Source organism: Eleutherodactylus coqui, chromosome 3, assembly GCF_035609145.1.
Source record: "Eleutherodactylus coqui strain aEleCoq1 chromosome 3, aEleCoq1.hap1, whole genome shotgun sequence".
Classification (NCBI taxonomy): Eukaryota; Metazoa; Chordata; class Amphibia; order Anura; family Eleutherodactylidae; genus Eleutherodactylus; species Eleutherodactylus coqui.
The window spans coordinates 196,114,032-196,127,226 of record NC_089839.1 but is presented as its reverse complement, the minus strand read 5'-3'; the positions used below and the strand labels follow the sequence as shown (position 1 = coordinate 196,127,226).

The window sequence follows — 13,195 nt, the reverse complement described above, 5'->3', positions numbered from 1 at the left end:
CTGACAACAGTGGTGGGGATTCCCTTCATCCTCATAGTCATGCGAGGCTGTTTTCACATTAAAACGCCTCCCATCCACGGACTGTCACATGGATGGCAAGGTGATATGGGGGCTAGATTCACGGTCCAATAACGCCCTTGCCAGTGTGAAGGAGCCCCTAGGGTGGATTCGCATGGCATAATTTTATGCCACAGACAAATTTGTAGCAAAATCCATGTCTTGGGCTCAGATTTCCACCAGCTTGTTCCATCCAGGGGTTCCATCAAAAATCCTGGAAAGAACAGGGCAGCATGGCAGTATTCTTTGATGTGAATCCTCCTTAAGGCCAGCTTCACTCCGACGCATTTGCACACATAATACACAGAGAATAAAACCCATTGATCTCAACGGGTTCAAGCACATTTCCCCATTTTGTGCGCGCATTTACTTAGTGCAAACACAGTGGATTTCTCATGTGCCACGCTGCAGCAGAACTTCCATAGAATTTACACCCTGCAACAAAGAGAGTTTTAAATAATGAGGTCCAATTGTACCCAGTAATCATACCGATGAATGCCCTCTTCTCATCTTCTGCTCCCAGTCTGTAGCAACGAGGGAAGAAAGAATCCGGGTCAGCATCATCAAACCAGTGGAGGTTCCTTAAATTGGTACAGAGGCCCACCTAGAGGAAAAACACCAGACCCGCCTCATGAAAGAGTCTCTTCAAAGTCAGTTCCATAAACTGCTCCTTTCCGGAAGCTTTTTAGGAGCCTCATCTGTACAGTTACATGATGTATGAAAAACTAAGTGCCCACCTCCCCCAGCTTAATAGCTCCACGAAGCTGTAAGGGGTGTGTCTGACAACAAGCTTGTTGACAGTTTTCAATGGCAACCAGAAGATAATTTTTATGTAGATTATATAGAATCTGTGACATGGTGTTCAAAGAGGATCTTCTCCTTTTGATGCTTGTGCCCCTATCCTGTAAACCCACCCTGAGGACCCACCTTGGTGGTGAAGGAGCCGGCTCTGGCGTAGTGGTTCATCATCTGATCCTTCTTGAGGAACCTGCAATCCACGGCATCTCGTCTGGTTGTCCAGATAAAATATGGTATTTCATTACGGACGAGTCTTGACTGAAGCGACAGAACATATAGAGAATGCACATAGTTATAGGATGCCATCACTGATGTCCATGCTTCCTGTCTCCTGCATCTGTCATCCTATTGACGACAGGACAAGGGATTAATTCTGACAACTATTCCTAGACGATCTTAGAATAGTCTCCAACTATATCATATGTTTCTGCAATACTGCCCTGTTTCTTCTATAGGAAGCACCATTGAGCTGGAATCACTTGTCCAAGTGGTGCCTTCAAAGTATAATAGCCACTTATCTAAGGGCCCATTTACATGGAGCAATGATCGCTCAAAATTCACTCAAATGACAGTTTGAATGACAGTTTTGAGAGATCATCTTTGCATAACTTTAAGTAGCTAATTAGCTACTTAAGAGTTATGCAGGTGGATCAGGACAATGCAAACAGCTGCTTTGTTCTCGTGGTGTCCCGTTGAGCTGCTAGCTCCGAGAAACAGCAGGAGTGCTGACAGCTCCTTTGTTCTCGGAGCTTTCAGCTGGTATCCCTCCTGTGCTTGTAAAACTGCACCTCCTATCATGCATTGACTGCCTGCGGGAAACAGGGCATTCTGCGGATTTGTGGCGGAATTTCTACAGTGGGAATTGTAGTTTTGCAACAGCTAAACAGTTGCAGGTTTAACCAAAACTAGTCACACTGAAGTATCTGTATTCTACAGTCACTCATCATTAGTATTGGCAATTACCATTAGATCATAGGTGCCATCAGGATCCACGTCTTTCTCCTCCTCTTCCTCAGCGTCATCATCTGGGGGATGTATATACACAACAGTTTGTTTGTTAGTTCCTTCTGTAAATACCGTACATTACTGAATTCCTAAATTCTGGGGCTTTGCACTGTGGAGAAGTTTTAGTACCATCCAGTATCTGCTGAACACTACATCTCTCACAATGCACCACAGCTGAGCAACTAATCCAGCAGGACATGTACAGTATGTGCAAACAGCCTGAGAGCTAACAGGAATTCATCAATACTAAGAATGCCATGAGCCATACTTATTGGTTGTGTGTGGATTAGTGATATCAAGAAAAAAGTGTTCTCAACTTTTTGAGGTTATTAAAGAGTGATCTATAGGATGACGCTCCAATGCTTTGCCAATATAACAGAGCTGCGAGGGATGTCTGATAAGTGCTGATACCTTTCTTATACCTTCCTCTGAATCTATGTGTTTTGAGTTCCTTTAAGAATCGCCCCTCGTTTTCCCATTTCATGTACCGTCATCATCATTTCCACTTCCATCCCCATCATCTTCTTCATTTTCTTCATCTGCCGTTTTATCCTTTTTTCGGGAAGCCTTTGTGACTTTGGGCAGCTTCTTCTCCACCCATCCTCGGCTGCGCAGGCAATGACGTATCACAGGGTACGGGCCATGAATACTAAATATCTTTTTTTGCTAATTTTGGTAAATAGAAGAAAATGACAAGGATTAAAAAAAATATAGAAAAACTGAGATTTACACTATCCTACCAAAAGTAATTGGACACCTGAGCAAAAATCTAATGTAGTATTTATTTATTTCCATATCTTAATACTTAGCGGGGCTCCTTTGGCCCTAATGACATCAGATACTCTCCGTGGCATACTTTCTACTAACATAGAAACACTTCAGCTGGTATTTCCCTCCATTCATCCTGCAAATGTCTGGCGAGTTCTATCAAAAAAGATGGATACTGTTCACATTTCCTGATCTAACATTCCAGTTCGTCCCATAGATGTTCAGTAGGGTTCAGGTTGGAACTCCATGCAGCCAGTCCAATCGTGCAACATCCATATCCTCAAAGGAACGTAAAACAGTGTTGGATTTGTGACAAGATGCGTTATCTTGTTGGAAGTATGGCTGACCATTCCCAGAGTATTACCACATTGTCAGCAGTTCATTATCTAGAATATCAAGGTACACCTCCATGGTCAGGGTTCTTGTCACTACAACCAACGGACCGAGACCACGCTCAAACAGAAGGTGTTTGCCAGCATCCTCCACACCCAGGTAACTCCATTTGATGTGAAAATGGAGTAACGTGATTCATCACTCCATAGAACATTCTTCCATTGCTCAACTGTCCAACCATGATGCTTCTTGCGCCATTGTAGACAGGTGGATGCATTGCGCTTCTTGATGGACAGCTTGTGTGCAGCGACATAACCCGTATATCCAATAGCGCGCAGTTCCCATTACAAACTATAGCTGACACCTCGAAGAGTCTGCATCTTATGTAGCATGTATCATAGCATGGCAATGTGGACTGAGAATGGTCTGAGCAATGGTGCGCATGCGCAACCTCTAATCGATTCATGTGGGGACCTTTCAGCTCCCCATTCTTTCAACTGGTGGGACATTCAGCAGTTGAACCGTTACCTATCATAAAGTTGCCCCTATCCAGTAGATAGGGGATAACCTATATCTTGGCACAAACCATTTAACTAGCAAAAAGCAGACCACTAGGGGGCACTATACTATGTCAGTACAATACTTACTGGGTAGCAGGCTGTTGGATTCTGCTGCAGAATTTTCATTGCGGATTCTGCTGGAAAGCTGCATCAAAAATCCATGTTTTTTGCTGCAGATCCACACACAGATTCAGCCCTGTCAATGCGCAAAATTAGCATGCAGAATTCCGATACAGAAACAAGCATTTCCGTGTCAAGAATTGACATGTCACTTCTTCATGCAGAACTGTTAGTTTCCATGTTGAAATTCGGCAAGCAGAATTTTCCCGTTGACAGTGCAAAATCCGTGTGCAGTTCTGCTACAAAAATGTGCCAGAAACCTGCAGATTTTGACACCGTTTTTAGAGGCAGAATCCACCATGTGAACATACCCTCAGAATTCCATACACAGATTTTTCCCATTGACAGGGCTAAATCCACATGAGGATCCATGGCAAAAACCACAACAGTAATGTGCAGCATAGCCATGGATTTCTGCCACAGTCTAACACCCTGAGCCCTCAGACAGAAATCAAATGCCCAAGTGGTCAATTTGCCCCTGGCCTTGTTGTCAGGAATTGAGGATTAGAATCAGGGGTCTGTGTGTGGTATTGCAGCATTCAAGTAAATGGGGCTGAGCTGCAATACCAGACTCAGCCTATAGACTAGAGTGGCGCTGTTTCTGGAAAAAAACTATTTTAATTTTAGACATCTCAAGCACAATGGAATAAATTACTAATGTGGTTTTCACTCTCTACTGATGCTAAATACGTTTCACTGACCTTAATTGCTTTTTCTACCAGTAGCTTGGCAAGTTTCAGGCGATCTGGATTAATTATTGTGCAATTAATTATCTTGCGCACTCGCCCTTCAGTAGCCGCGACTGTGTGCACAGAAGAGATGTATCAATGTTAGCACCTATCAGGAATGAAGATGGCCACAGACAATGGGGGAGGACAATCAGATTGTCCAAGCAAGGACGTTTCATCTATGGGAGTGAAGAGCACAGTAATAAAAAATATCCATATCAGAAAATCACCCATCTAATGAGTATGACTCCGTTTTAGATAACTAGAAGGGTTTCCCCACTGATTAACTGATCACTGAATGTCCTGCTGCTGGGACCCCCAGCCATCAAACTGTGGAGGACTCCAGCAACATGTGTTCATTTTCCCTGCAGCGCCATCACAGGTGAAATTAAAGGGGTATGAAGGAGCGTGAGGTTCTTTGGCAGGCGTGTATTTGAAATTTTGACCCCTCTCCAAAGCACGCTCATTGGTTGCCAAGTCCACTGAATGCAAGTGGTCTTTAAATGAACACTCGCATGTATTTATGTGTTTTCAGGGGCCAATGAGTGTTAAGTGGGAGGGGAAAAAGTTAAAAAAGAAAGATGGGAGCCAATCAGTGGGAGGTGCACAGCGTACAAGCACACACCTCCCTGCAAAATTGTTAAAGCCACCTTAAAGGCCCTTTTTTAAGGGCCAATAATCATTCAGATTCTCGCTGGATCGCAGGATGAAAGATTATTATCATTCTGTGTAAATGCATGCAGTGACTCAACGGTGAATGATAATTCGTTTGCTTATCGTTTGTCGTTCAGTTCCAGCACACATGAACACTGAATGATGATCGTCCCCTGTAAACAGGCAGTCATTCATCTATGAACAACTGCCTGTTTACTGTGAATGGAGGTGGTGGGCTGGAATGACCCCCGCGCTCCGCCTCCAATCACTGATCGATGATCGTTCATGTGTAAAAGCATAGGAATGATTATCAGTGGGACGACTAGCAGGCATCTGCACCCAACAATCGTCCTGTGTAGAAGAATCCAAAGCCTCGTAGAGCGATACCAGAATAGGCAATGGATAGAACATTGGCTGAGAATGGACACTGAGGAGCTGTTTATTTAGAGGTCATTTACCGTCTTGTTTGTGCTTCTCAGTCGCCGAGTGAGGTTTCCCTCTGAGGTTTCCATTAGACGTCTGAGGTCTCCCAGATGTTCCTAATAAATAGGTACAGGCAAAGAAAACGAAACATTTGGGGGCTCCGATGGATAGAGCGCATTTGCTATTGATGAGTATTTACTCTTATACCCAGTAGGTGGTTTATTTAATGGGTGTTAAAATTGGGAAAAGGTCCCAATTTCAGAATGTTAATGCAGGTGACTTACCTGTTCCTTCCATAGTTTTGGTTTTGTTGCAGTTTCCTCCTTCCGGCTCTTGTGTTGAGCGCTGGGGCAAAAAATAGCAGGAGTAAGAAGTGGAATTAAAGACAGTTATTATATTAATGGGGTATTAATTTAAAGTGGGTCTAGGAGCTGAACCCACTCCATACCTGCCGAGTGCTGGCTACCTTTGGCAGTTGACCTGCTTGCAACAGCTATAGTCCGGGATACACTAACTCCAGTTACAGTTGTTAACCAATTAGATGCTGCTGTCGAACAGACATCAGCATCTAAATTGTCCAAAAGTGGGAGTGAGCTCCCTCTGTCTCACAAACAGCTGCCCGCAATGAGATCGCAGGGTGCCGTCCAGGTGCTATGGCAGCTGGGGGTGGCAACCCATGGCTGCCATTTACTTCTATTAAGATGTGCCTTTGCAACGCAGAAATATAATATACTGAAGTATTGCAGTATATTGTATAAGTGATCGAATGATTGCCAGTTCAGGTTTCCTGTGGAGTCTAAAAATAAGTAAAAATAAATTTAATAAAAGTTTTTTTTAATTATTACAAAAAAAACATTAAAAGTGAAGAAAAACTTTACTTATGTGGTATTGATGCATCCATAAAAGTGTGATCTATTAAAATAATGTAGAATTTATCCCACATAGTAAACATCGTCAGAAAAAAAACATGCAACGCCACGATTGTGCTTTTTTTGGTCATCCTGTTAGAAAAAAGAATCACCGCTGCAGAGGACCAGTATATGCTTTAACTATTATCACAGACTGTAATCCCAGTTTTATTCATTTTTTTATAAAATTTAACTTTTAATTAACTATTATAGTCTAAAATCCTAAATGGAAGGGAAGGCTTTCATAAAAGAACTTTTTATTGCGTATGCAGATGATGCATCTCATTAGTCTCTATATATCTCATAAGGCACCTTAAAGATAATCTGCTCTGAAGTGTTTGCAGACTCTTTATTGGGTCTCTGGATAATTTCACACCAGCTTTTGTAGCAAAGGCGCACTAGATGATGTTTATGCGTCTTTTATTATGCTGGTTTGTGGATATACAGGGATATGATATATTACTCTCTGTATATCTCATGAGGCACCTTGCGGACCCTCTGCTATGAGGTATTTGCAGATTTTTTATTAGATCTCTGGGTAATTTCACACCAGCTTTTATAAAAAAAAAGGCGCACTAAGTGATGTTTATTCGTCTCTTTCGCGCTGGTTTGTGAATATGCAGAGATGTAATCTCAATACCTATGGTCCTTTGAGAAAATATTAAATTTTTTAAAAGAAAAATCTCCTTTTTTGGTTCTGTTCAGGTGTTAACACCTATTAACACCTGGCTGACTGCACATCAGATGCCTCCAGCCTACCACTAAGGCTGGAGTTGCTGCCAGATTCTCCTTGTTTGTTATTTTGTGTGTTGCTGACCTCTCTGAAAAGCGGGGATACTGGTTATTAGCACTAGTGCCTGAGCTTAGGAAGGAACTCTAGGTTACATGCCGGTACCCTGATAAATAGGGGGGTTTTTTGCAACTTTGAAATCTAGGGGCAGTAGTGAGTGAGCCGGGTTGAAAACTATCTGGCATCACGACAGATTGGTGTCAGAATTCTGAAAAAAGCCCTAGATTTGGTCTCTGGCAGCACACGTGTTTGTTTAAAAACAGACACAAGTGTTTGTGCAGCACAGTTGTAACCAAGTAATATGATATTTACAGAAGGTCATTTGGTTACATAGCGTTACGAACTCATAATTCATTTTTGAGTATGCAGACGCTAGCCATTATTTTGATCTGATGCACTCTGTACAATCAATCCCACTAGTCGTCAAAGACCCTAGGGGATTAAAGTACTTATAAATAGAGAGTTGCGGATCTTGGTTGTATCATCTGGTTCTATGCGTCTGGTAACATTGCTCCTGATGAATCGCGTGAGCGAGGAAACGCGTTGAGAATGGTATATAGAGAGAACAGAACCAAAAAAGGAGATTACACGTTTTTCTTTTAAAAAATTTAATATTTTCTCAAAGGACCATAGGTATTGAGATTACATCTCTGCATATTCACAAACCAGCGCGAAAGAGACACATAAACATCATATGTAATATATCATATCCCTGTATATCCACAAACCAGCATAATAAAAGACGCATAAACATCATCTAGTGCGCCTTTGCTACAAAAGCTGGTGTGAAATTATCCAGAGACCCAATAAAGAGTCTGCAAACACTTCAGAGCAGATTATCTTTAAGGTGCCTTATGAGATATATAGAGACTAATGAGATGCATCATCTGCATACGCAATAAAAAGTTCTTTTATGAAAGCCTTTCCTTCCATTTAGGATTTTAGACTATAATGGTTAATTAAAAGTTAAATTTTATAAAAAAAATAAAACTGGGATTACAGCCTGTTAGAAAAAAGCGATCAAAAAGTCTTATAAACCTTAGGGTGCATTCAGACAACCGTATATCGGCCTCGTATTCACCCGGCGTCTCTCTCTGCAGGGGGAGGAGGCTGGAAGAGTCGGGAGCAGTGCACTGAGCTCCCGCACCCTCTTTGCCTCCTCTCCACCCCCTCTCCGCCCCTCTGCACTATTTGCAATGAGAGGAGGCGGGGCATGGGTGGGGCTAAATTCCAGGAATTAGCTCCACTCCTGCCCTGCCTCTCCTGCTCCCGGAGCTTCCAGCCTCCTCCCCCTGCAGAGAGAGACTCCGTATATCGGTCGGCGTGAATACTCGGCCAATATACAGTCTGAATGTGCCCTAAAAGAGTGGCAATAGAAACTCCAGGTTGTCTAGCCAAAAAAATAAGCCCTCACTCAACCCCTTCAATAGAAAAATAAAAGATGTTATAGTGGTCAGATTAATCTGATATCTCTGCAATTGTACTGACCCACGGAATATAATTAACATGTCATTTCTGCCACATGGTGTACATTGTAAAAATAAAGACCCCCCAAAAATGTTGTAATTGAGGGGTTTTTTTCATTTCATCCCATTCATATTTTTTAAAGTTTTTCAGTACAGTATATGGTACATTGTCCTCAGGATAGGGCACCAATAGTTGATCAGCTGGGATCCACAACTCGGGACCCCGACTAATCAGCTGCTAGGGTGCATGCTGTCATTGCTAGTACACACTAGGGTATGGAGCTGAAGCTGTAGCTCTGACCCCTGTGTAGTGGATGACGCCTGTAACTGCAGGTGCAGCTCCCATTGATGAGTCTCCAGCCTGCAATTACAAGCTCCACCACTACAAAGGGATCGGAGCAGCAACTTTCACTCCATACTCCTGTGTGTAGCGGCAATAACAGCGGGTGCCCAATCAGTGAAGCCCAGCTAATCAACTATGGATGACCTATCCTGATCCTATAGGTCCTCAATAGTATTTCCCTGCAAAACCCTTTAAATGGTTGCATTGAAAAATGCAACTTGTCCCACAAAAAAAAAGTCCTCAGATGTCAACAGAAAAACAAAGAAGTTACATTTTTTTTTAAAAGTGGAGAGCAGACAGCGCTGTACATTGTGCAGTGGCCCAGGATGGTACTGCAGACCAAGACACATTCACTTCAATAGGACTCAGTTTGCAGTACCAATCTGGGTCACTGCATAATGTATGGTGCTATCTGCTTCCTGTAGCAAAAGTGGGGCAACTCCTTTAAGGACATGGCAAAGGATCTTTTCATGTAAAAGGGCCTTTAAACATGTAGGATGGAGTTGAACAACTAACAATTAATTCCCTACAGCAGGGATACAAAAGATGAGCAGAACTGCTGGGGTGGAGGGTTACTGGCATCATGTTTGGAGACTGCTATCTAGGCGCTTTCTTGAGATACTCTTGTTCTGTACAAGGACATCTGTGGCGCAGCTATAGGACGTCCGAGGCTGCGGTCATACCTGCCACATAGGTTGCACTATAGATGCTAATTGACGGTTGGGGTCCTGTACGGATTTTGCATTGTGGTCTTGTCGCCCGGAGGTAGACTTTAAGTCGATCAATCACATAGCAACAATAGCCTCCACTTATTTACAAACATAAAAGAACATTCACCTGGGTAACCATGGCGACAGCGGCGTTGGCGGCAACGATTGTTCTTGATGTAAAGATTTCAAAGCAACGGATCTGTCATTCAGGTCCATGCAGGGAGGACTTAGTGTCTGTATACGGCAATGACATATAGTTACTCCATGGGCCACAGGCAGAAGAAAGGGCAATTCTAAGGGCAATTCACCTAAATATCCGCCTCCTTCTTTTCTCTTATTTGTTACGAATTCCATGCAGCTGTATCTTTATTTATATCTGTTTCAGGAAAAGCTGGGTAGCAACCAATATGGTGGCCATTATAGGTTTTGAAAGGTTTGCTATTCAGCTTTCCCTGAATGCCAGTTCTGCCTAGTTATCTAGTGATAAAACCTCTAACCTGTCCTTCAGCATACAGGAGTCGGGGAAAGCTGGGTGGAAGCTGTAATGGTGTCCATAATGATTTATAATCAATGGCACACCGACTATAGAAACAGAATACATGACTGCTAGGCGGTCAGTGGTAGGAGGGGGGCCTAGAGTTCACGTGCTTTCATTGCTTGACCTGACACTGCTGCTTGCTGCTACCACTAGGGGGAGCTTACTGCATACAAGAGTGAACTGCTGTGTAACATAATGTGCAGTGAGCTCCCCATAGTGGTGGCTACAGGTAACAGGGATTAAATAATTTTGCAAGTCAGAAAAAAAGAACTCCCTTTCCTATAGTGCCGCCCTTAGGTTAGATGGCACCCTGTGTGGATTTTTTCTTCCCCCCTTCCTCTCGTCATAAGAAAAAAATTGACACAGTATGCCTTCATTTTGTTTGTGCAGAAAGTGACAAGATATCTGTGTACTCACACTAAAAAAGCTGAATGACAAAATACAGTACCAGAAGCAAACTCATAACAAGAATACAGCACCAGAACCAAGCTTATGACATAAATACAGCACCAAAACCAAGCTCAGTACACAGATACAATACTAGAACCAAGCTTATAACATAAATACAACCCAAAAACCAAGCAGCAGAACCAAGCAAATCTAATATAACAAAGCCTATAGGCTTTTTCTTGCACCGCACTTTGACCCCTTTGCGTGACCTTTGGTGGATGATTTTGGTGTCATTAGAATTGTGACATCCTCACCACCACCATAAAATCATACAATTTGAGGGTGCATTCACACGAACGTATATCGGCGCGGTTTTCACGCCGAGCCGATATACATCGTCCTCATCTGCAGGGGGAAGAGGTAGAAGGAGCCAGGAGCAGGAACTGAGCTCCCGCCCCCTCTCTGCCTCCTCTCCGCCCCTCTGCACTATTTGCAATGAGGAGAGGTGGGACGGGGGCGGGGCTAATTCTCGGAATTTAGCCCAGTCCCGCCTCCTTTCATTGCAAATAGTGCAGAGGGGTGGAGAGGAGGCAGAGAGGGGGCGGGAGCTCAGTTCCTGCTCCTGGCTCTTCCATCCTGCCCCCACCCTGCAGATGAGGACGACGTATATCGGCTCGGTGTGAATACCAAGCCGATATACGTTCGTGTGAATGCACCCTGAGTTTGATACATTAAGTGACTGTCAGGCCAGGTCTAAATTCCTATGTCAAGTCTAGCGGCGCTGTTGTGCTTCAGCCAACAGCACCACTAGGGAGAGTCAGGGCTCCTTCACACTGGCGAGGGCGATATCACGGCCCGATATCACTCTCGCAATCCATGTGTAAACCCATGTATGCGAGGAGTTTTCACATGGAAACAGCCTTGCATCCCTGCGGGGCTGAAGGAATCCCCTGGCACGGCTGTCACAGCTGCGGCAGGGGATCGCGATATTCTCCCATTGTTTTCAGTGGGGCTGGAGCTGCTTTAATTACAATGCTGAAGAGATTGCTGAAACATTTCCAGTGCTATCAATGAAATGACTAGAGCCACGACGCGCCTGCATGATTTCACTTGGGGACTGAACGGACCCCTGTTCTCAGGATTGGTGGGGGTCTCTTAAGCTTTCTACATACTGTGTGTATCAACTTCCCAACCCCTTTGACAACATCCGCAATACATGTACAGAACAGGCTCTTTGACAGCTGACCTCTAGCTACAACAGCCAGGACTGGAATTTAGTTGATTGCATCTGTTAACCATTTAAACGCTGCTGTAAATGATGGCAGCAGCATTTATATGGTGCAATTGGCATCCCGAAGTCCTGTGCAGACCCCCTCTTCCTGATCCTGATGGGATCACAGGGTGCTGTTAGGGTCTCTTAACAGCTTGAGGCCCCCAGGGCTACCATGCATATCTGCCTATTAAAGAGACTTTGTCACTTACCTTTAACTCTTTAGGCTAAGCTAATGGGCTAAAGTAGGTGACCCGCTGAGTGCAGGAATATTTTATACTAGCCCCCGTCATTCCCTCCGTGTCAGCACTGGAAGCAGCATCTCAGTGGATTGATCGGTGCTGCTAAGTAGTCCATCCATTATAAAATTAGCAGCACCGTTCAGTGCATTGAGCAGATGTTTCCAGTGCTGACAATGGGGGAACAACAGGGAAGGTAAGTATGACACGTGCACCCTTGGACTCAGAGGGTCACCTGCTTTTAGCCCATGAGCTTAACTTATAGAGCTAAAAATAGGTGAAAGTACCCTTTAACCCCTTGAGTGGCACGCCCGGAAAAGTTCCGTGACGAGCTCCACTGCCCATAGTGATATACCCCGGAAGATTTCCGGGCTGTGTATCACTATGGGAGCTGCAGAGCACAATGCCACAAGCTGTGACAGTGTGCTCTGCCTGCACAGACCCACAGAGAACAAAGCAAGGGCTTTGAAAAACCAGCAGAAGATATTGCCGACATGTCGGCAATGTCCTGCTTTGTTTACAGGTTGCCATAGAGACCATCGGCTTGTCAGAAGCAAGCCGACGGTCTCTGTGACAGGGAGAGCTTAATGCTTGGCTATCAGAGGACAGCTAGGTATCAGCTCTTACAGCAGAGATCAGAGAAAACCTCCGATCTCTGCTGTGTTAACCCTTTACATGCTGCAGTCTATGTGACTGCAGCATGTAAAGGGCTGTCACTGCAGCATGTAAAGGGCTGTCACCATCGGACCCCTGGAATGTGATCAGGGGTCCTGATGGGTCCCTGTGGAAGTCCCCTAAAGGGACAAAAAAAAAAATAAATTTAAAAAAAATTAAAAAAAAAAAAGTAAAAAAATTATTAAAAAAATAAAAAAAACACTTGTCTCCCTTTACTTTGTAAAAAAATCAAAAATACAATCACACATGTATTATCCGTGCGTCATAATGACACAGAGAAGGAAGTTAATACATTATTTAACCCCTTAATGACATGGCCCCTTTTTTTCTTTTTTCCCCATTTCTTTTTTTCCTCCCCCCTGTTTAAAAAATCACAACTTGCCCCGCAAAAAACAAGCCCTTATATGGCCATGTCAATGG

At 43.7% G+C, this 13,195-nt stretch overlaps 1 protein-coding gene across 1 annotated transcript in view; it reads right to left on the bottom strand.

Moving 5' to 3' along the window:
* LOC136620225 (tubulin tyrosine ligase 3-like) overlaps positions 1-13,195 on the bottom strand; it is a 57,125-nt gene that overhangs the window by 14,437 nt on the left and 29,493 nt on the right. Inside the window, exons 7-13 of the mRNA XM_066594931.1 lie at positions 5,731-5,791; positions 5,482-5,562; positions 4,343-4,443; positions 2,349-2,526; positions 1,819-1,880; positions 985-1,113; positions 547-661 (exon numbers count right to left, since the gene is read on the bottom strand). Coding sequence (XP_066451028.1) covers positions 547-661; positions 985-1,113; positions 1,819-1,880; positions 2,349-2,526; positions 4,343-4,443; positions 5,482-5,562; positions 5,731-5,791 — 727 coding nt within the window. The remainder of the gene's footprint in view (positions 1-546; positions 662-984; positions 1,114-1,818; positions 1,881-2,348; positions 2,527-4,342; positions 4,444-5,481; positions 5,563-5,730; positions 5,792-13,195) is intronic.